The 21810-nt window shown below is 45.4% G+C and overlaps 1 protein-coding gene across 2 annotated transcripts in view; it reads right to left on the bottom strand.

The window, feature by feature from the left end:
- Positions 1–21810, bottom strand: part of PRKCH (protein kinase C eta) — a 232643-nt gene that overhangs the window by 78420 nt on the left and 132413 nt on the right. For both annotated transcript variants that reach the window (XM_058739248.1, XM_058739249.1), the window contains exons 8-9: positions 19588–19731; positions 19253–19426 (exon numbers count right to left, since the gene is read on the bottom strand). In XM_058739248.1, coding sequence (XP_058595231.1) covers positions 19253–19426; positions 19588–19731 — 318 coding nt within the window. The remainder of the gene's footprint in view (positions 1–19252; positions 19427–19587; positions 19732–21810) is intronic.

Genomic DNA, 21810 nt, shown 5'->3' with positions numbered 1-21810 from the left:
CAAATCTGTCCTGGCTATCAGTTCAGGGCTGTTACTTCTTAGGGGTCAAAGGGGATAAAAATATCCCCCAAACTGATAGTGGCTGTCAGTATGAGCAGTGTGCATTCCCCAAAGGCCCTCATAAAGATTGTTCTTTAAGAATTAAACTGAGGGGATAGTGGCTGTCAGTATGAGCAGTGTGTATTCCCTAAAGGCCCTCATAAAGATTGTTCTTTAAGAATTAAACTGAGGGGACCGGGGGGCTCAGTCGGTTAAGTGTCTGACTTCGGCTCAGATCACGATCTCAAGGCTCGTGGGTTCAAGCCCCACATCAGGCTCTGTGCTGACAGCCTGCTTTGGATTCTGTGTCTCCCTCTCTCTCTGCCCCTCCCCTACTCATGCTCTGTCTCTCAAAAATAAATAAAACATTAAAGGAAATAAAATAAATGAAAATGCAAATAAAGGAATTAAACTGATAGGCAACTGTATACAGAAAAGTTCGAGACAAAACACTTGGGTCGATGAAAAGTGATATACCAAGATGATAACCTGTGACAAGACAACATCACCTGAGGAGGATGACTGTAGAGGAACCAGGGATGAGATCGCCTAGGGTCACTGTGGTAGGTACCTTTGGAGGTGTCTGTTCAGCTCATTGATCCCTTTCTCAGAGAACTGCCCTGGCATGGTCACAGGGGGCCATGCTGGATACCCTGAAAGCAGCTAACTAGAGCAAGCTGGCCACCCCCTCTCCAGTATCCTTCCCAGAAAATCGGAACTGAGATGGAAAGGTTAATTTAGGCTGTGTGGGGTGCAGGAGCTGAGGAAACGTGAATTAGGAAGCTGAGGTTATCTGTGTTGTGTGACCACGTGACACGTCTTGGTAAAACAGAGTGCTGAAAGCACGGCTGGACAGATGGATGGACAGAAGGACAAGAGAAAAGAATGGAACAGAAACATAGAGTGAGGCAGAGGCAAGAGATAAGGGCAAATGAGGGAGCCAAGAAGGAAACCACCTGGGCCCATCATGCCTTTCCACTTCCAGATCCGGAAGAGACATGGACAAAGTTGGCCCTTGGGTTCTGTGAAACACACCCTGTATCTCTACATCTTTATTTTCACTTCTCACTTTTTTGCATGACCTTGGGTAAACCGCTTTCTCTACTTGCTACCAGGAGAATTTTAACTGAAACACACAGCAATTCTTAAGGGGCAGAAGGTTTACTTATTCACAAATCTGGGATAATAACACACTACAACGACCATGTGCAGATTAAACCAGAATCAAAGTGCCTTGTCAGGGCCAGGCCCAGAAGAGGCTCCACAAGCAGAAACTGTTGTTATTAGTACATCATGCAAACAGGCTAACGTGTACTCTAGGAGGTCCTGCACCCAGTGCCCAAGTCCCTGATGTCACCAAGACAAAGCACAGCGTGGTGGTGAGGGCACGGGGCCTCTGGAGCCAGGGCGCCTGAGATGCCAAAGCAGCTCCCGCTATGCTGTATTTATTTTCTGTCTCAAAACTCCAATCTGCAAAACGAGGATAATAAGAGGACTGAACTCACAGGTGTACAAGCATTACATGATTTAAGCTAAGAATGTCCAACGGTGCCAGGCACACAGTGAATGTTCACTAAGTGTGAGCAAATATCATCCTCACTATCACTACGGCTTCCACCGTCACGGCCGTCTGCTCCCAGGGCTCTGGCCCCTCTGTGGGGGGAGGTGGGGGTGCTGTCCTGGGAAGCAGGCTGCCCTGCATGGATGCAGAGATGGTGCCTCTCAGGCTGGCAAGTAGACAGGAATGAAATGGCAGCCAAAACAGCAATGTGAATGTGAGACAGGAATCTGGAGGGTTTAAGGAGTCAGGAGGACACCTACGCCAGCCGCGGGGGCACTTCTGATACTGCGTGGTCATGGCCTTGACCTATTAAGGAGAGCTTTTCTTTCTGGGAAGTGATTACAAAGCAAGAGGTCACAAAACTAGATTTGATAACCAAAACATGCCAACCGAGGGCTTCAGTTCCAGCAAGTTTTCTAAGTTTCTAATAGCAGATGATAATATTCTCTACTTTAAGAGCTTGATAATCATAACTGATACTGTTGCAAAGCAAATGGACTGCTAACATATCAGAGTGAGACTTTTTGTAGTAGCTCTTCTCCCTTTCCATACAGTTGCTTCACTCTTGTCAACAGAGTGAAAAAGATTTTTCTGTTTAAAGCAAGAATCCATAGTCTGTACATGTCCTCAACAGATATAAATCTTCAGTTGAAGATGTATTACAGCGAGGATGCAGATTACCTTTCGGAAATAATTCAAAGAATAGCAACAACATTTACAGTTAATGAATTTAGTGATGGTTTTAAAGCAATGTTAAGCTGAGCGCCACATCTAGACTTACCTAAGTTCTCAGCAATTACTTTGGAATTATTTCTGAAAGAATAACACACCAACCCTGTATCAAAAGTTGCAGTGTCACTGACTGGTTGTGGGCATGGAGAAGGAAATCTCCAGTAACAGACAGCATTGTGTTGAATTTCTCATAAGTGCTCCTTGCTTTATGATTTTGCTCCAACAAAGTCATCCACAGAGGGAATAGGGCGTTCAAATCAACAGGAAACAGTTATTGACGTCAAAGAGGTCACAGTGGAAAAGCACCCTCATGAGGAAATCTGATTGCACCATGCCTGAACTGGAAACAACTTAAATTTAACCACATTAAGAATGATTACAAAGGCTTCAAGGAAGAAACAAGGACAGGGAATCTAATGGCTTCCTTTTTTCTTTTTTTTTTTTTTTTTTTGGACTTACCATTTTGTGCAGCCCAGAAGATATCAGACGTTAATTCAATCACTCAGCAACCCCTCTCTCAAGCCCACAGGCATGATACATCCTGTCTGAGCTCAGACACTAGTCTTCAGGAAGGTGAAATATGTCTCTAATATAACAAGCCCTTAGGAACCTGCATTTCAAACCTGGAGGGACACTCGGCTCTTTCCAAGACCAAGACTTTTCCCAGTTACACTGCTTATCGTCACCTGTAGTGAAATGTGACAAGGCTCACCGACATGTATAACGGACTGGGCTGTGTGAGGCAATCTAACTTGCAGTTCAACACACTGGAAGGCATTTGAACCATAAGATTCATTTTTTTTAATGTTTATTTATTTTTGAGAGAGAGAACACGTGCAAGTGAGCAGAGGAGGGGCAGAGAAGTACAGAGGCTCCTAAGTGGGCTCGGCACCGACTGCAGAGAGCCCGATGCGGGGCTTAAATTCACGAACCTCGAGATGACACCCTGAGCCGTTCAGACGCTTAACCGAATGAGCCACCCAGGTGCCCCTGAGCCAGAATATTCTTAAACCATAACTAAGCAGTCAACATGACTGGAGACAGAGCAATGTCAGGGCTTAAGTCCTTCCACTTCCTGGCAGAGCCCTCTCTGGTCTTTTACTTGAATGATAGCACTCAGTCATTCCCAAGGGGAGAGGGGACAGTGATCAATATCACAAATACATTCTCTAGTTCAAAATATCCAAGTGCGTGACTTGCCATCAATGAGAAAATTTATCATAAAATTTTAAACTGCATTGTTTTAAATAGAATTAAATCATAATGTATTTTATACTTCCAAAAAAAAAAAAATGGTCCACACACATCTTGCCCAGTCTCATTGGGCTGCACTGGCCTTGTGTGCTTGGTGTTGTTTTCTGTTAAGGACCTGAAACCTCTGAAGGCAGAGCCTGGATGTAAATGACACATCTCTACTACCACCAAGCGTAGTGCCTGGACCTGGCAAAGCGTAAATAACCCCTTGGAGAGCTAACATGGCAGGAGGCCATTTCTGGTTTCTACGACGATTTAAACTAGAACGTCACAAAAGCTGGAACCAACTGCCAAGATCAGTTCTACCCATTTATTGTATGTAAGGGCAACGAAGTAAACTGCCTTACCTGCAGTTAAAATAGTTCATGGAAGAGCTCGAAATGAGAAGCAGACCTGCTTCACGCACCACTTCATTTCCCTTTAAGAATAAAGCTTTGTGGTTTTTTTCTCTGTTTTTAAAAGTAATTACAGGGGCGTCTGGGTGGCTCAGTCGGTTGAGCATCCAGCTCTTGATTTCAGCTCAGGTCATGGTCTCATGGTTCATGGGATCAAACCCCGCATCGGGTTCTGTGTTGACAACAGGGAGACACCTTGGGATATTCTCTCTCGCTCCCCCTCACTGTCTCCCTCTCTCTCTCCCTCTCTCTCTCTCTGCCCCTTCCTGGCTTGTGCACACACTCTCTCTCTCAAAATAAATAAACATTAAAAGAATAAGCAAAAGTAATTACATGTTCATAGTTCAAATGTAGTTATAAAGTAAATACATGGAAAACCGAGGAAAAAAATAAATAAAATGAAAATAAAATCATCTATAATCCTGATACCCAGAGATAGAATCCAAATACAAGGGGAAACAAAACCGTTTGTGGCTTTTAGGATACAAGGAACTGGAGATTTCAGGGCAAACAAGAAATTTAACAAGGGTGTTTTTAATTAGAATTTATTTACCCCTTATGCCCTACTTACCACTCTTTAAAGAAGAGAAAAAGAGAACATGAAAAATGTATCTTTCCTTTTCCACTTATATTACATAAATTTCCTGATGTACTTAGTCATTGAACTGTGAATTTTTTTAACAGGTGCATACTATTTTCAGTGCTATTTCTATGAAGTCCTACAATTAGCTGGACCTCTATTTAAGTTAATGGAAATAAGAGGATGATGGTATGAGTATCTACTTAGGATACTTTATGATAAAGATCAGTTTTGTTAGCCTGGAAACACAGGCATCTTAGAACAGATTACTTCCAACTGGTCATAGTGTTTTGATTCTGAATTAAATTCACAAATTTAAATTCTGAACTTTGGTTTACCAAGACGATATCTTAGGTTATAATTTCCTTTTTAGAAAAGGTTTCGTCACTTAAAAATATGCACGATAGGATTTTTTTTAATTATTATTTCACATGGTACAACTCTCTGTGTAAAGGTTTTGGTTTAAGCACCAAATAGAAGGTCTATTAAAGATACTTATGGATCTAGGGGTGCCTCAGTGGCTCAGTCAGTTGAGCGTCTGACTCTTGATTCCGGCTTAGGTCATGATTCCAGGGTTAGGAGATTGAGCCCCATGCAGGGCTCTGCACCTGATTGAGCATGGAACCTGCTTAAGATTGTCTCTCCCTGACCCTCTGCCCCTCTCCCCTGCTCGCTCTCTCTCTCAAAAAAAAATAAATAAAATAAAATAAAAAATATATATTAATGGATTTAGTTTGTACAGGGCTATTGGATAGAGTAAAAATGCCATTTACTATTTAGATCATTTTTCATGACAGAGGTTCCTAAACTTTGCAGCCTCTTAAAGAAGGCAAGATTTCATCTCTCCGTATGATCTGTGGATGAATTAGACATGTCTGCCTCACAAGAGGAGATTCTGGGTTATAGTTGTCTAAATAATCACTCAGAGAAGCAGCAAATCAGGCCAAGAATATTCGGTCTGCCTTGAGAGGACGCCTGGGAATCTGTTAGCCAAGAGTCTGTTCTTGCCTCCGCTCTACAGTCTTGTAGTACCTGCCGAATTTCCACCTGGAATGTGCATTCCATGTGCTATTTTGAGTTTTGTTCCTTCTAGCACAGCCACAGCGCATTCTTCTCCGGCCCTTCATCTGGGGAATGAGATGCGCTCAAGCAAACGACACCCCCACAGCCCCTTTCCAAACCCCTTCTGCACTATGGGCCACATACTCATCTCTGCTGTCCTTGGAGGAAAAAAGACACAGACTTGACTTATATAAAGGTAGGGAGACCAAAGTAACAGAGGCAGAGTCTAATAAGATGGGAAAGCAATCACCAATAGTTTTAAGGGTTTAGCCAGGGGAGAGGATATCGTGTTGGCCTTGTAGAGAAGCTTCAGTTGGTTACGTGGAGTTCCGATGGGCCCTTTAAAGTTGCAAGGACCAGAGCAGAGACTAAGACAGCAACACCAACAGTCTCATCCCAGATCCAGTTACAGCTTCCAGTCCTGTGGTGAACTGACTTCATGTGGGCACTGGGTTCCTCCTCCCATGAAACCACTTCCTTCTGATTCTTCTTTCTGACTTTCTGCCACCCTTCTCCACTCTTACGTAGAATTCTTTTCTCAGCTCTCCTCTCCTATCTACAAACACCTACCGAAATATTTTAAATTACGTTTTTGGGGTGCCTGGGTGGCTCAGTCGGTTGAGTGTCTGGCTTTGATTTTGGTTCAGATCATGATCTCACAGTTCATGGGTTCGAGCCCCATGTAGGGCTCGCACTGACAGGGTGGAGCCTGCTTGAGATTCTCTCTCTCCCCCATCTCTGTCCCTCCCCCACTCATATGCACTCTCTCCCTCAACATAAATTATTATTTTTTTAATATTAAAAAAATTACACTTTCTACTATATACCCAGAGGACACTGAGGACACCAAAATCCAATTTCCCATCTGAACCATGTTTCTGAGCAACAAACATCTTACCACTTGGCTTCCTGCAAAGCGAATTCATCATACTCTATTCCCCCAGGCTCCCAACTGACCAGAACTGTGACCACTCCTCCCACTCTCTTACCCTAAAAAGTCCTATCGATCCCACCTCCTTAGTATGTCCTTGACTCCACTCAGTGACCGCTGCCTTGGAGCAAGCAGGTCTGACAGGACCCTGTTTCAGCATCCTTACCAGATCTGCTACCCCCGGTCTCCTCTTCCTGCAGAGAGCCACCTCCTAAAATGCACGTCTTCCGTTGCCCTCTGGCTTAAAACCCTTGCTAGCACCCTTCACCTCCATGATTGAGTCTAAGTTCCTTTGCAAAGGATGGCAGGCCCATGATGACTTTGCTTCATCACTACCCACATTTCCCCTCCTGCAATCCTGCTGCATCGACTTATTTGGGGTGTCCTAGGCATACCATACATTTTAATCCTCTGTGCCTCTGCATTGCTATCACCTCTGTCCGGGAGGCCCGTCCTGTGTCCTCTCCTCAGCCCTCTATGACTGTAGGGCTCAGATGCATCCTCAAAATACAGCTGAGACAGCTCTTTCTCTCAGAGCCCTTTCAACCTCCGCAAGGGCCAAGTCATGACTTTTCTTCTATCCCATGGTTATAGGTGTCTGTGTTTAAGATGATCCTTGACTGAAAGCAACTAGAGGGCAGGTCCACATTTTATTTTTCCTTATTGCTTTCAGTCCCTGGCACACAACGTGCCCTAAGGAAACATTTACTGAAGTGAATTAGAAATGCAAGATAGACCTAATAGTACCATTCAGTATAGAAACAGCCAACGTGTCCAGTGGTTAGGGTCTACTTTCAATATTTAGACAGCACTCAGTTCTGAGGTATCTAAAGTATCTGTAAGTTTGTAACTATAAGTTTTCCCTGTATGGCAAACAAAAGAAAATAACAAGCATGCTTCCCCCAAAGCACACTGGGATTGCTACTGGCACATTTTTCTACACTGGTTGAGAAATGTTTCTTAAAGCTTTGATGATCTCTGCTTGTAAAACCCAGTCATACGCATCACACGTGGGATGGGAGTCTGACTCACAGATAGGCTGGCACCCTTTGCGATTCAGGGTGGAGACGATTTTCATAAAAAGTTACTGATTCAACACCTTGATGGCAAAGTGGAAGCAAATCATTCGATGCCAAAACAAGAGACGCTGTGCTATTTCGATCTCTTGCTTTTAAATATAAGCCATTGTAAATATATGCTCGCTGAGCTAATCTTTGGCTCCCTAGAGGCCCCAGGCTCTGATACGTCTGCCTTATCGCAGCAGGCTTTGCTGTTCAGAGCTGTTGGCAGCGTGCTAACCCTGGCTCACATTCAACAGACCCGCTACGCTTGCACCCAGTTTCCTCCCAGCCACGGCCCGAGACTGAGCAAATGCCTCAGTGCAGCCACTGAGAACTGTTACAGGCCCCCAAGCAAGAACTTTGCCTGTCTCAAAGTCAGAAGAGAAAAAGAATGCTTATAATTTGATGAGGAGTATTTAACACACTTTGCTTTGGTCCCTGTAAAGACTAACGTGATCTTCTAGTCCATTTAACTTTCTGTATCTAGGACAGACCACCTGATATTCATATAACGCAGTGGTTTCCTTTCCCCCACCCCACCCAGGGGACATCTGGCAACATCTGGAGACAACTAGGGAGATGCTATTCACATGCAGTGAGCACAGGCCAGGGATGCCTCTGAGCCAACAATGCGTAGGACAATCCCCCATAAGAAAAGATTATCCTGCCCCAAATGTCAGGAGCAGGAAAATGACATGACACTATGCAAATAAGTGAATGTTTTTTTACGAGGAAGTTTGAAAATTCACCAGACATTCGATTGTTAAAACTGTCTGGCCTGTTGGGTGAAGGTCAGGGTAGTGGGGATAAAGTTCTGAGCCAGGTGGAAGCAAGCTTCCTGCTTCCTATCTGTTCTGAAACCCAAGTACAAAGGGACAAATCTAATGATCAGTCCCTCAATTCTACAGGCTTCCAGAAGAACTTTAACCAGTGTCTAGGTCAGCTCTGCCGTATCTGTTCCTGACGTTGGTGGTGGTATCTGACTCATTTTGAACTGCCTTTCACTCACTGGTAAATAGACCCTGGTTTAGAAGGTCTGGGCTTGCTGCTAGTCCCCACTTCACAAGGTCATCATAGCTCAGGGCTCCCTGGGAGTGAGGAGGAGAGAGGAAGCACAAGGAAGCAGACGAAGGTGCTTCCCAAGGTCCACCGCTGAGGAAGGGAACCGCATGCATTGTGGGAAAGGGAGGAATTGTGCTGGACTGACTTTCCCCCTGTGTTTTAGTTGGGAATTCGATATTACATCACTTTTAATGTTTAAAATCTCATACACCATAAGAATGGAATTAAGAGACTCTGGGAAAAGCTCCAAGGATCCCTTCGTGACACCGAAACGGTAAATCATTACAAAACATCCTCAAGAAGCAGGCAGGAGTGAGCTAGAGATACAGCAGGCTCTTTTGCAGTACAAATAAGCTACAAGTTGGATGCCTCCGCAGAAAGGAAACAGGAACTCCCTGGGTGGCCCGAAGGGAAGACTGGGCATGCCCAAGCCCTCCAGCAGAGGCAGGGAGGGCTGCTGGTGAGCCAAGGTATCAGCTGACAACAGAAGGCAGGAAGGGGGTGAAGAAGAGCCCTGCACACCAGCAGAGTCAGTCTTGATGGCACGGGGTTAACGTGGGGGAGCCTGGTGTCTTGGCAGCCCCGTGCAGGGACTGTCAGTGAAGAGGCCGGTTTCCCCAGTGGGATGAGAATAACCGTACAATGGCAGCGGGGAGCAAGGAAGCAGGCTGGGCTGGGCTGCTGCCCTTCCGCTTATGCCTCCTGCTTTGAGCCCCCAAGCCCAGCAGTGCTAATAGACCCATCGCCAAGCAGAGGTCGCGCTGACAGCTTGAGCCACCCAGGATCTTCACCAGGTTCTAGATCCACTGTGCCCAGGTAAAAAACAGGAGTGTGCTTCAAATGCAAATGTAGCTTCAAGACAAGCGCCCTATCTTGGCTATTGTAGATAACGTGGCAATAAACATAAGGGGGCACATACCTTTTTGAATTAGCGTTTTCATTTTCTTTGGGTAAATACCCAAGAGCGGACTTAACTGGACCATATGGCATTTCTATTTTTAACTTTTTGAGGTGCCTCCGTACAGTTTTCCACAGTGGCTGTGCCAATTTACATTCCCACCAACACAGCATAACATACAAACTTCTCGAACCACTATGTTGTGCACCTGAAACTAACGAAACTAGTTATATGCCAACGAGACTCGAAAAAAAAAAAAAAAACACAAGTCCCTTAGACTCTCTTCTAGGCACATGGCTGCTCTGAGCTTACGCTATACGGAAATCCCAGAACTGCTTCTGTGACCAACCCACCAAGGAGGGTCGCCAGCTGATTTGACATTATAAACAGCCTATTCAGGCCCATGGACTCCCCAGGAGAACCTCAGCTCCATGAGGGCAGAGTTGCCTGTTGTCTGTTTTGTTGTCCAACAGAGTTGTCTGTTTTGTTCACTGCCGGCATCCTCAGGGCTAACAGCAGAGCCTGAAACCCTGAAGGCACTCAGTGCACATTTGCTGATTGAATAAACACCTTCTAGCCTCACCGACCAGCAGCAATTCGGTACACTTGCAGTTGAGCTAAGATTATCCGCACAGACAAGGCTGATTCTGTCTTGGGAGGCCCTGGATAGGCAGTTGTTGGACTGAGGGAAGATGGACACAGCTGGGCACTTACGAGTGATGAAGTAGTTACAGAAAACTCAAGTGTTTCAAAATTAGAATACATTGCAGTCTATGGTTTGCGTGTGAGCCGTGGTCAGGTTTTCATGCTGCACAGTTCTATCATCAGGGCGGGGTGGATGCCCCCCAGCCACTCACGAGTGTAGCTTTAGGCCTTGGCCTGAATGCCCCAGTCTTGGTAGGACTCAATCCAGCTTCCGAGGGAAACACCTGCAGGCGGCCCCTTGGTGTTGCTTACAGCTCAGATGCTAGTTACTTAGCCTTGTAGCCATTCTGGTTACATTTCTGAGGAAAGATTGGCAGGACGTAGGAAAGATTTCCCCGGGGTTCAGTGTTCATTTTCTTTTTCAAAAGTTTTTAATGTTTGTTTATTTTTGAGAGAGAGAGAGAAAGAGAGAGACAGAGAGCTCACCCAAGCAGGGGAGGGGGTAGAGAGAGGGGGAGTGGTAGAGAGAGAGAGGGAACAGAGGATCCAAAGGGGCTCTGTGCTGACGGCGGAGAGCCCAATGCGGGGCTCAAACTCACGAGCCAGGAGATCATGACCTGAGCCGAAGTCAGACGCTTAACCGACTGAGCCACCTGGGCACCCTGGAGTGTTCCTTTTCAGCTACCTTTCCTTTTGTAGTATGACTGTGTTTACTCCATGCTCTCTACCGTACGCTTTTCCATGTGCATGAATCCTCTCTTCCCAATCAGACTGAGGATTCAAAGGACTGTTTCTCTTGCTAGCAGTCAGCGTGATCCTGAACTGATAGACTTTTCACTGAACTATTTGGCAAAAGGCCCATCGCATTCTCCTCCTTGAAGCCAACCCTGGCACTTCAAGCCCAGTGCTTCAACACAGGGCCCTGCGGGGGCCAGAGCATCTATAGTCTGGCAGGTTCCCAGTCACAGTCAGGGAAAAGTCCAACAAAACACTTAACACCACCACGCTTGGACAGTCATAGGGAAGCACAGGGCCCATTGTGACCAGGGCAAGTCTTGGATACACGGAGGGAAATTACACACAATCCATGAACCAGCTTACCGAATATGGAAGTGGCAGGTCTACATGATCTCCAGATCGTCAGGTGGGTGATGGCTAGTGACAACAAGGCCAGTTACAGCCCAACGACCTCGAATTGAGAAGCACGCCAGCTCTTTCAAACCCCTCTGTCACACCAAGTCCCCTGGCAGTCCTACCCGAGCAGGGAGAGCCAAAGGAACAGCACGAACTTCAGATTCTCCTATTTCCCCATTCATTTTCATGGCCCCATTTGGCCACAGAAAGCCCAAGAGGACAGAAGCAAAGGTCACAAATGACCCCCCCACACACACACACACACACAAACCCAGAGTCTGGAGATGGTCTGTGTGCGTTTTGTCCCCAGATGGAGCGCTACTAATAAGCTGGGAACATGCCCAACTGGGAAACACCATGTTCTGGCTCATTTTCTATTTCGATCTGAGCCAAAGGCAAACTCTAACACATGACCCATAAGCAGACCAAATAGTATTTGTGGCCGTCATTGCTCAGGGAAAGGAGGAAACCTAGTTCCAAACAGATAAGGGGAAATATCCTTAGGTGGTTCATAAAAGGCTACAAAACTATGTATTGTGAAAAACTGCCCTTATTCCTGCCTAATGACACTCTTCTCAGCTGTACACATTCCAGGGAGGAGACATTTCTATCTGAGGTATTTTAAAAGTAATGGCATAGAGTATTAAGCCAGATGACCTGGTTAAGAATCCATGGTCTAACTCTTGCTTGCGGTATGCTTGGGGGCAAATTATTTAACCTCTCTGGACCTCTCAGTTTCCAGATTTTTAAAATGAAGATAATAGTATCTACACCACCCTGGACTGTTGAGGGTATTAAATGAGATATTTCTTCAACAGATATTTATGAAATGCCCACATGCACAATTGTACAGGCACTGGTAATGAATGAGCACCTAGAACACACACTAAAGTCTCAATGAACAGTAGCTGCTGCCTCCATTTCTTCTTCGCCCACCCCCTCTACCAAACTGGGACCCTCCAGGCTCCAAGAATTGACCAGCTATCTGAAGGCATTAACAGAGGCCTCTTCAGAACCCTTGTCCTTTCTAGCTCTTTTGGCTGCACCTTCCCCTCTCCTCACCTCACAGGGTCTCTGCCCCTCGTCTGGATGTCACTGTAACTCAGGGCACCATGGGTAATGCTTCTCCTGGGGCCAAGTGTGCCTTCTCTTCCCTTAGGCCAGTTGCTAGCCCCAGATCAGCAGACAAACAGGCCTGGTGACCGCCGCCAAATACCCACTAAACACTCAGGAAAGGGAAAAAGAGCTGGAGAGACTGGAATGCAGTCAGGGCTGTGCGGGGGTCGAGCAGGGCTGTGCAGGGCTGTGCAGGGCTGTGTGGGGCTGTGCAGGGCTGTGAGGCTATGGGGCTGTGCAGGGCTGTGCAGGGCTGTGTGGGGCTGTGCAGGGCTGTGAGGCTATGTAGGGCTGTGCAGGGCTGTGGGGTTGAGCAGGGCTGTGCAAGGCTGTGAGGCTGTGCAAGGCCATGGGGCTGAGCAGAACTGTGCAAGGCCATGCAGGGCTGTGGGGCTGTGCAGGGCCGAGCAGGGCCGTGCAGGGCCGTGCAGGGCTGTGGGGCTTTGGGGCAGGCTGCAGCTTCCCGCCCACCACATGCGCGAAGCTAACTGCAGGGTCACTCTCTGCACCAATGGGTCCATTGACAGAAAAAAAACAAAAAACACATTTTCAGGTGGAGGGGCTTATACAGAAAAAAAAAATCTAATGAAAGGACCTTCTTAAAAACAAGGGGACTACTAGTTAAGCCAGCAGAACTCAGAGCTCTGACACTGAAGGCAGCAGTGGAGCCACCTGCCTGATAAAATTCTGGAAGATTCCTTCCAGAGCCACGTGACTATCTTGCTATCTCATCTGTCTGTCTGTCTCTCTCTCTCTCACACACACACACTCCTAATACTTCATACAACGGTACAACTGCAAGGGAGAGAATAATGTCCCCAAGCACTCACGTTGCCAGACAGTTTTCATAACGTATTTCAAGGGTGACTTAAGTACATGGTAATCACTGTGCACCAGTTGTGTAAGCGGACAGCATGTAGCACACAAGTTTCCCGGACACTTTAACCTTGGGAAGGAGGATTTCTGCTTTGTTGATCAATATCTGAGGAGTGGCTTCTTATGCAAAGCTGTGTCCCTGCCAGCATTCCAGGTGCACTGCTTCGTGGACAACCTGTGCAGGTGGACACCCTGGGCCCTCCCCGGCAGCCCAGATGTCCTGAGGAAACATTGACAAGTGAAGGAGGGGTGGGGGTAGAAAATGAGAGCATTGGGCTTCTGTCCTCATGAAGGAAGGGACCATGCACCCTGTGGCCCCCCTGAACACAGCACGTTGCAAACACAGACTGGAGCAATCCCCAAAAAGAGAGGCTCTGCTGTGGCTTGTCTCTCTGACCTGGGCCCGGGTCCTGCGGATGACGGACAGGCAGTTCTTGGGCACCGGGCACAGCGTGTCTTATGTCTTCCAAATGGAAATTTTTGCTTCAATAAACTGGGTCTCTGAACAAAGGCTAAGGCATCTGACCAGTATTTACTTTGCCACTCCCCCTCCTGCTACTGCCCCGACTTTGTTCTTTCCTCCCTTCACACTCAGCTGAGGCTCCAGGAGGAGAGCCAGTGGACAGCCCCTGGGAGCTGGGGATGGGGGTGGGGAGGCCTGGATTCCGGGCCATAAATGCCAGGATGCTCAGCTGCTGACACCAGAGCCATTGATGAAGACAAAAGGAGTGTGAAGGGAATAGAACCTGGAAGAGTCTGGGAAGGCAGTGTTCACTAGGCCTGCACCCCCACAGGGCCCTCCCCCCATCCCCCCATCCCCCCCACCCTCAACGTTAAAGAAATATAGTCACATTACCCAAATCAGAAAATAGAACAAAGAAGAAAAACTATCCGCCACGTCACTACCTTCATTCTATCCCTGGTAGTTTATTTCACATAATTTCCTTCCTGTCTCTTTTTGGAGGAGCTAGGTTTGCCCATTCACCATCTGGGCAGATCCTGATGTGGATATACACTACCAATCATCATAAATTCTGTATTATTTCCTGGGCTCTAACTTCCTAGCGCCACCATTTACTATATTAGATTTTGAGCAAGGGACTTAAGTCCTCAGGACTTTATCATTCAGCAAAATGAAGACAATAATTGTACCTATCTTACAGGGCTGTTGTAAGAAGCGTAAGCAATAAATAATACATGCTAGGTGCTTATGACACGTTGTCATTCAACTGCTTAATATTCATTATCTCTTTACCAGCTGAAAAATCTTCATCACATTTAAGTATTTTATTATTTAAGTAAATTCCTGTTGCTGAATGCTCAAGTTGGTTCCAATATTTTCCTATTATAAATGGTGCACTGAAAAATTAAACGTCTTTGTATATAACGTTTATTTTTATTGCTTAGGCTAGTTTCAGAAATAAAACCAACAGATCCCAGAGTATAAACATTTTTATGAGGGGGCACCTGGGTTGCTCAGTCAGTTGAGCATCCGACTTCAGCTCAGGTCATGATCTTGCGGTTTGTGGGTTCGAGCCCCACATCAGGCTCTGTGCTGACAGCTCAGAGCCTAGAGCTTGCTTCAGAATCTTTGTCTCCTTCTCTGTCTGCCCCTCCACCGCTCACACTCTGTCTCTCTCTCTCTCTCTCAAAAATAAATAAACATTAAATAAAAAAATTTAAATACTTTTATGAGTCTTGATCCAGATTATCAAATTATTCATAAACTGTTAGGAATTATGCTATCGCCAATGTATGAGGATGGCAATTTAATTATGTATTTGTGAGTAACATGCAGTATTAGGAAAAAAATTGGAGGCAGTAATTTATGAGCACACAATCCTATGAAGGAAACTTGATAAATTATCTACCAATTTGAAATTGACCTTTGTGCGTTTGCCAAGAACTAGAGTGGCTCCCAAAGTCCTAGTATTAGGGGTTTACTATACCCTCTATGGGGTCTATGTTGGCCCCTGGGAAGCCCCAGGACACTTTTCTTTGGTGTAAGGAAGGAGGCAGTCATCACAGCAATGAGTCTTACTCATTTTGGAATAGTGCTGCACATGTACAAAGCATTTCTGCATTCTCTCCTTTGGTCCTCACCACAATCCTTCTTTCATCTTAACCATGAGAACTTTAAAGCCCCAAAGAATTTTCAGGTAGACTTCAGCCACTCAGAGGAAAACAAAGTTGGAAGAACTCAGGTCTTCCACTTCCAAGGGCAATGCTGCTTCTATAGCAACAGGTTGGAGGGGAGCCAAGGCAGACAGGAGGTGCTTAGGCAGATGCTGAATCAATGACATGTGCGCTGATGGGTCAGAGCACAGTGGCAGCTCCAGGGTCAGCCCGACCCAGAGGTGAACCTTGTGTTCCCTACTTACAGTCTAAGCGACCCTCTGCCTCTGCAAGGTTCCTGTTCCCTTTCTCTAGGCCCCAGGGACACTCATTCCACAGGGATGGACAGGAGAGAGTAAGAGTTCTCTAAGGGTCTTTCAATTTTTTTTAAATGTTTATTTATTTTTGAGAAAGAGAGAGAGACAGAGAGACAGAGTGTGAGCAGGGGAGGGGCAGAGAGAGAGGGAGGCAGAATCTGAAGCAGACTTTGAGCTGTCAGCACAGAGCCTGACACAGGGCTTGAACCCACGAACCGTGAGATCATGACCTGAGATGAAGTCGGACACTTAACTGACTGAGCCTCCCAGGCAACCCTCTAACAGTCTTTATAATGAGACAATACTTTGTAGACAGCTGGGATGTGACCCCAGTACCTCACCTCGGCTCATTTCTAAATGCTGACGGTAACAGTTCAGCATAACACACAGATTAGCATCTCATTTTAGAGGCCATGACCTGCCAAACTGAGTAGCTAAAATGTAACGAATCTGCTGCAATTCCTTATAGTAATTAACATCTTCTATTCTTTACAGTTATCTTTTTCAACAGCAAATGGAGATAGTTACTGAGGATTTCTGACAGACACAGCAAATAAATGCCACACATAGTAAGGAGTGTAATACCTTGCCAACTGGAGAGAAGGAATAAACTACAGCAAAATAAAAATTGTGGATCTCTATCTCAGCATGAGGAAAGTTCAGTTCATTCTTTAAGTCGGTCCTCTCTCCTTTATCATCTAGACTTAGGGCAGGGGAAAATTTCTTTTATCCTTTGCTTTGGAGACATCTACTGCAAAACACAAATTCTAACCCCCTGTGTCAGTTCTCAGCTCGCGTGGAGAAATAAAATCACCATGCGGTAACGACTGCCACCTCGTGGCCACACATGAAACTATCACTAGGAAAAATAAACCGCCAATGCTTAAGATTTCGCCTGCTGAACATTGTAGAAATTCGGTGTGGCCACCAATAATTTGTTATATTGTATAATTTATATTTTTCCAGAAAATTATGCACTCTTCATGCTATTTTCACTGGGCTCTCAGTGTGTTCCAGGCTTATTTCTTGTTCTACTCTACCATAACACAATCTAATTGTGGTGAGACTTCTGACGGCTTCTATAGAATCATGGGGATCTCCTTTGGCAGATAGAAGTCCCCTGGAGTTGAGCGTGAGACACTTCTTTGTTCGTTCATTAGAGTAACTTTAAATAATGGCCACTGCTCCACCAGACTAAGTTCACTACCTGCCTGTCAACTGTCTGATTCAAAGGTTATCAGCCAGTTTAGATCATCTAACTCAATATCATAGAAAACCATCCACTCTTTGGCTCAGGCCATGGAAAGATGATCTGAGTGTAGTCCTGTTTGGCTGTGTGATTCACGGTAGAAGCCTGAGGCTCAAGCCTGAAATGCAGGCAGACAACTGGTATCCATCAAATGATACCATCCTTCTTGACAAGGCTGTTTTCAAGCCTGAGCTGTCACCCTATTCCCCTCTGCGATAATCGCTGGATGGGAGAGGTGAGGAGGGCTTTGTGTAGGCAAAGCACAGAGCACAGGAAATAGAATTTCAAGGCTTCTCCAGGAAGTGAAGAGGATGAGCATAACGAGCGTCCAAGGAACCCAGGAATGGGCAGCCCAGAATCAGGCAGGGCAGCAGGGGCAGTGCGGGCTCCAGGGCTGTTTTACTGAACCACGGACCATGAGGTGAGGAGGGTGTGGCCTCCTTGAGTGCAGACCATGAGGGGAAGGAGCATTAACTGACTCCCCAGCTCCTTTCAGTATGCTTGGCTGGCATGAGAGTACACGCTCTTCATACATCCTGTCTCCCAGCTCCTAGGCTTGCCTGCCACCCCCACCTTCTCCAGGCTGCACAGGGTCAATGTGTTTAAACACAAGTGATCCTTACACATCTGCGAATGAATGTTCAGCCTCACTCACAGTTCCAGAAATGCCAATTAGGACTCTGAAGAAACCATTTTGTAAATCTCTCTGATCATCAAAATGATAGGCTACATGGTGCGATGGGACAACGGGGGAAAGAGGCCTCACGCATGCCTTCAAAGTGTACATTTAAAAATATGGCAAGCAAGAGATAAGAGCCTGGGCTCTAGAGTCAGGCTGCCGAGTGTCAAAACCTCCATCTCTTGGAAGCTAAATTTCTTTGGGCCTCAGTCTCCTTCTCTGGAAAAATGGGAGTGGTGTTAACAGAACTCACTTCACAGGCCTACTCTAAGGATTAAGTGAGACAATGTTCATAGACACTTAGAACAGTGCCTGGTATACAGGTGTTAAAATGTTAGCTATCTTGAACTACTATGGGGAAGAAGGCTAATTGGACTCAGTCAAAATTTTAAATGCACATACCACTGCCCAAACAATACCACTGCTAATAGTATGTCATACAGAAATAAAAGAACAATATGTAAAGATAAAAGTACAAGGGGGCTCACTGCCACATTGATTGGAATAAAAATGCTAGGCACAATCTAAATGTATAACAATAGGAAACAAGTTATATAAATTATGTCCTGGCCTTGGAATACTATGCAACTATTAAAAAAAATTTTTTTAATGTTTTTTATTTTTGAGAGAGAAACAGTGTGAGCAGGGGAAGGGCAGAGAGAGAGGGAGATGCAGAATCTGAAGCAGGCTCCAGGCTCTGAACTGTCAGCACAGAGCCCGATGCAGGGCTCGAACTCACGGACCGCGAGATCATGACCTGAGCCAAAGTCAGACACGTAACCCACTGAGCCACCCAAGCACCCCACTCTGCAGTTATTTTAAAAATAAGGCAGCTGGAGGGGCACATGGGTGGCTCAGCAGGTTAATCATCCAACTTTGGCTCATGTCATGATCTCCCAGTGAGCAAAGTATCCTTACCATTTGTGTTTTTATTTTTTTTTTTTTTTTAATTTTTTTTTCAACATTTTTTATTTATTTTTGGGACAGAGAGAGACAGAGCATGAACGGGGGAGGGGCAGAGAGAGAGGGAGACACAGAATCGGAAACAGGCTCCAGGCTCCGAGCCATCGGCCCAGAGCCTGACGCGGGGCTCGAACTCACGGACCGCGAGATCGTGACCTGGCTGAAGTCGGACGCTTAACCGACTGCGCCACCCAGGCGCCCCACCATTTGTGTTTTTAAAAAATACAGATACATATATGTAGTGTGGGTGTATGCTTTCCTGTGCAACAAATTCTCTGGAAAGGTACATAATGAAATCAGTAATAACAGTTTCCTTCAGAGGAAGGATACAGATAATTAAAGGATGCTTCTATTACCAATTGCAGAAAGTTATCTTTTTTATAGTTAAAAAATACAACCTGATCTGTCATTTGTCTGCTAAATTTCTTCCATTTGCTCTCAGAACTAAAACCCAAGCTCCTTCACAGAGCCTAGAATGGGAGTTCATCCTTCTAAAGTCTGATGCACTTCTTTATGAAACCTTTAACATCTGAACTCTTTAAGAAAGGAGGGCATTGAGGTGATGCGTGTGAGTCCTACTTACAGGCGTTTGAAAGCAGCAGAACAACTGAGTGAGGAAGGGGTGATTGCGAGCCAAGGACAGGATCCTTTTTTCTGTCATTGTGCATTCCACATCATCATCCTGCAGGATCACATCCTTCTTCAACACCTTCACGGCATAGAGGTCTCCTGTTTCTTTTATTCTTGCCAGCATCACCTACGGTAGCGTGGGAGGATGGAGCACAGGCGTGAGAACTCTTGAGGCTCCGAGGGTGTGGGAACACACACTTCCCGGCACTCGGGAAGTATGCGTGTGTATACACACACGCACACTCAAACATGCTTACTTTAACCCGGACACCTAAAGCCATGACTCACCTTCCCGAAACTCCCCTTCCCCAACACTCGGATGAACTCAAAGTTGTCGATACCAAGTCGGCTGGAAGAGTTAACCCCGATCCCATTTCCTTCTTTGGTGCTTTCCCTTCCCTGTCGTCTTAGAGTCGACCTGGAAACGAGCTTCTGCAAGGAAGAGTAGGAAAACATGGAGTCAGAAGTCGTGGCAGGTGCATGAAGCATTTATGGATGCAGAAGACGTTACTGGCTGCCTCAACCCTCGACACAACAGGTGGGGAAAGATCAATTCAGCTTGACACGTTATCAGGTTCTGCCATGCGAGACTACTTCAGTACCAGCTCCCGATGTGTGCTGACTACATTTAGGAAAGAATAATTTAAAAACATATCTAAGCCACTGAGAGTTTCAGTTTGAGCCCGAATGGGAGTGTATGAAGCACAAACGCCTTAGTCTGGTGTGACGGCTTTCTAGAGGATGCTCAGGATCCAAGAGCGCCACCTGGTGTCCATTTCATTCAAAGAGTGGTTTTCACAGTTGCTCAGAGGATCCGCACCAGGATGTGAATGAACGAAGCAATATTTATTACACAGTACTTAAAATTACATAAGAGAAATAAAAATTAATGTAAAACTAGAATAATGAAGGATAAAATTTTAAACACCGCTAATTTCATTAGCTCCCCCCTCCAAAAATAAAAAATAAAAGCAATTACACATACACACATACCTATCTTTCTTTACACTTGATTAGTTTTTAAAAATATAATAAAATTGTTGTTTCATAACACACATTTTTATTTAACACTTTGTCATGTGTGTTTTCTGTATCCTTCAAGAACACGAGTTTTAAGGGCTGTTCGATATTCTGTTTTATGGATGCATCACAGTTCATTCATTAACTCCCCTGCTACTGGAATGCAAATTATTATGAGAAATGAATAAATGTGTATAAAGCACTTAGACCGGTGCCCGGCCTCTTTAAAACACGAGCTGAGCTGCTGTTATTATCATCATGATCACGATCATCATCTATTTTCTTAAGATGACTTTCCAGAAATGGAATCTTTAGGGCCCAAATGTTAATTTGGAAGACTTCTGATACACAGCCAACTTGCCCTCTACAAAAGCTGACCACCAGCACACTGAGAGCTCCACTGTCACCATATTGAACCAGAAATAGCTGTGGCCTCTTCAGTGGGTAACTCAGCCCCAGGAACAAGCCCTGCCACAGTGAGGGAGCTACCTAAAGGCAAAGTGACACACAGGTGTCCATCTTGGGACACTTATAAGATAAGCTGCCACCAGACACCAAATGAGAAGTCTAACACTCTGTAGCTTTTGACCTATTCAGCTAAAAAACCCCAGCTCATCTGGAGCGACTTCTAAGCAATGTTTCCCACAAACAACTGTGCAACTGCTTGAAGCTACAAGGATTTTACTTGCTCGCCCCAGTAAAACAGTGATTACAGATTATCAAATGGATAGACTGAAAAATCCAATTGTTTTTAATAGTTTCTCCTCCAGGTCTCTGCTCATAAATATTTCAAAGACAGAAAAATTTTACCAGCATGAATCTCACTTCCTCCACTTAAATACTTCTCCTGGTTGGGCTGGTACTGGCCAGAAAACTCTAAGCCAGTATTTCTCCATCTTTTTTTTTTTTTTTTTAACCCATTCTTCTCTTTTGATAGACTTAAGGTTCTTTTCATGCTTTGCTGTCAAACAACAGGTAATTTTGTTTTTTCCACTTTCAAATAGAATATCAAAGATAGTTGGTTCAAATGACAAATGACATTGCCCACTCAAGAGGTTTTGCCACATGGTCTATCTTATTCTCATTACATTTTAGGAGCCCTGGTGCAAGCTGAAATCCTTAACCTATGCCCTTCGGGAACAGCTGTCTCATGCATTAGAAATACCCCTCATGGTATTAGCATCCTGCCTGTCTCTCCGTGAGCTAGACATTAGACTTTGCTAATGCTTTCCTGAAATAAAGGAATACAATGTCTGTCCAAGGCCCTAATCTACTAGTAATAAGGAAATGGGATGGTGAGTACGGACATTTTCTGGATAACCAAGAACTTGACTGTGATTGTGCTTCTCTTCCTAAGCACCCAGAGATATTTAACAGTTAACTCTAGAGTTTTCCTAAACCGGATATCAAGCTACACCTTTCACAAACCACAGCAGTAGCCACGGCTCTTTCCCAGCAGTCTGCAGACCCAGCCAGGAAGGCAGCAAAAGC

This window comes from Neofelis nebulosa, chromosome 7 (genome assembly GCF_028018385.1).
Source record: "Neofelis nebulosa isolate mNeoNeb1 chromosome 7, mNeoNeb1.pri, whole genome shotgun sequence".
In the NCBI taxonomy this organism is placed as follows: domain Eukaryota; kingdom Metazoa; phylum Chordata; class Mammalia; order Carnivora; family Felidae; genus Neofelis; species Neofelis nebulosa.
The sequence above is the reverse complement of the archived record's forward strand: the minus strand, read 5'-3'. Positions and strand labels throughout refer to the sequence as shown.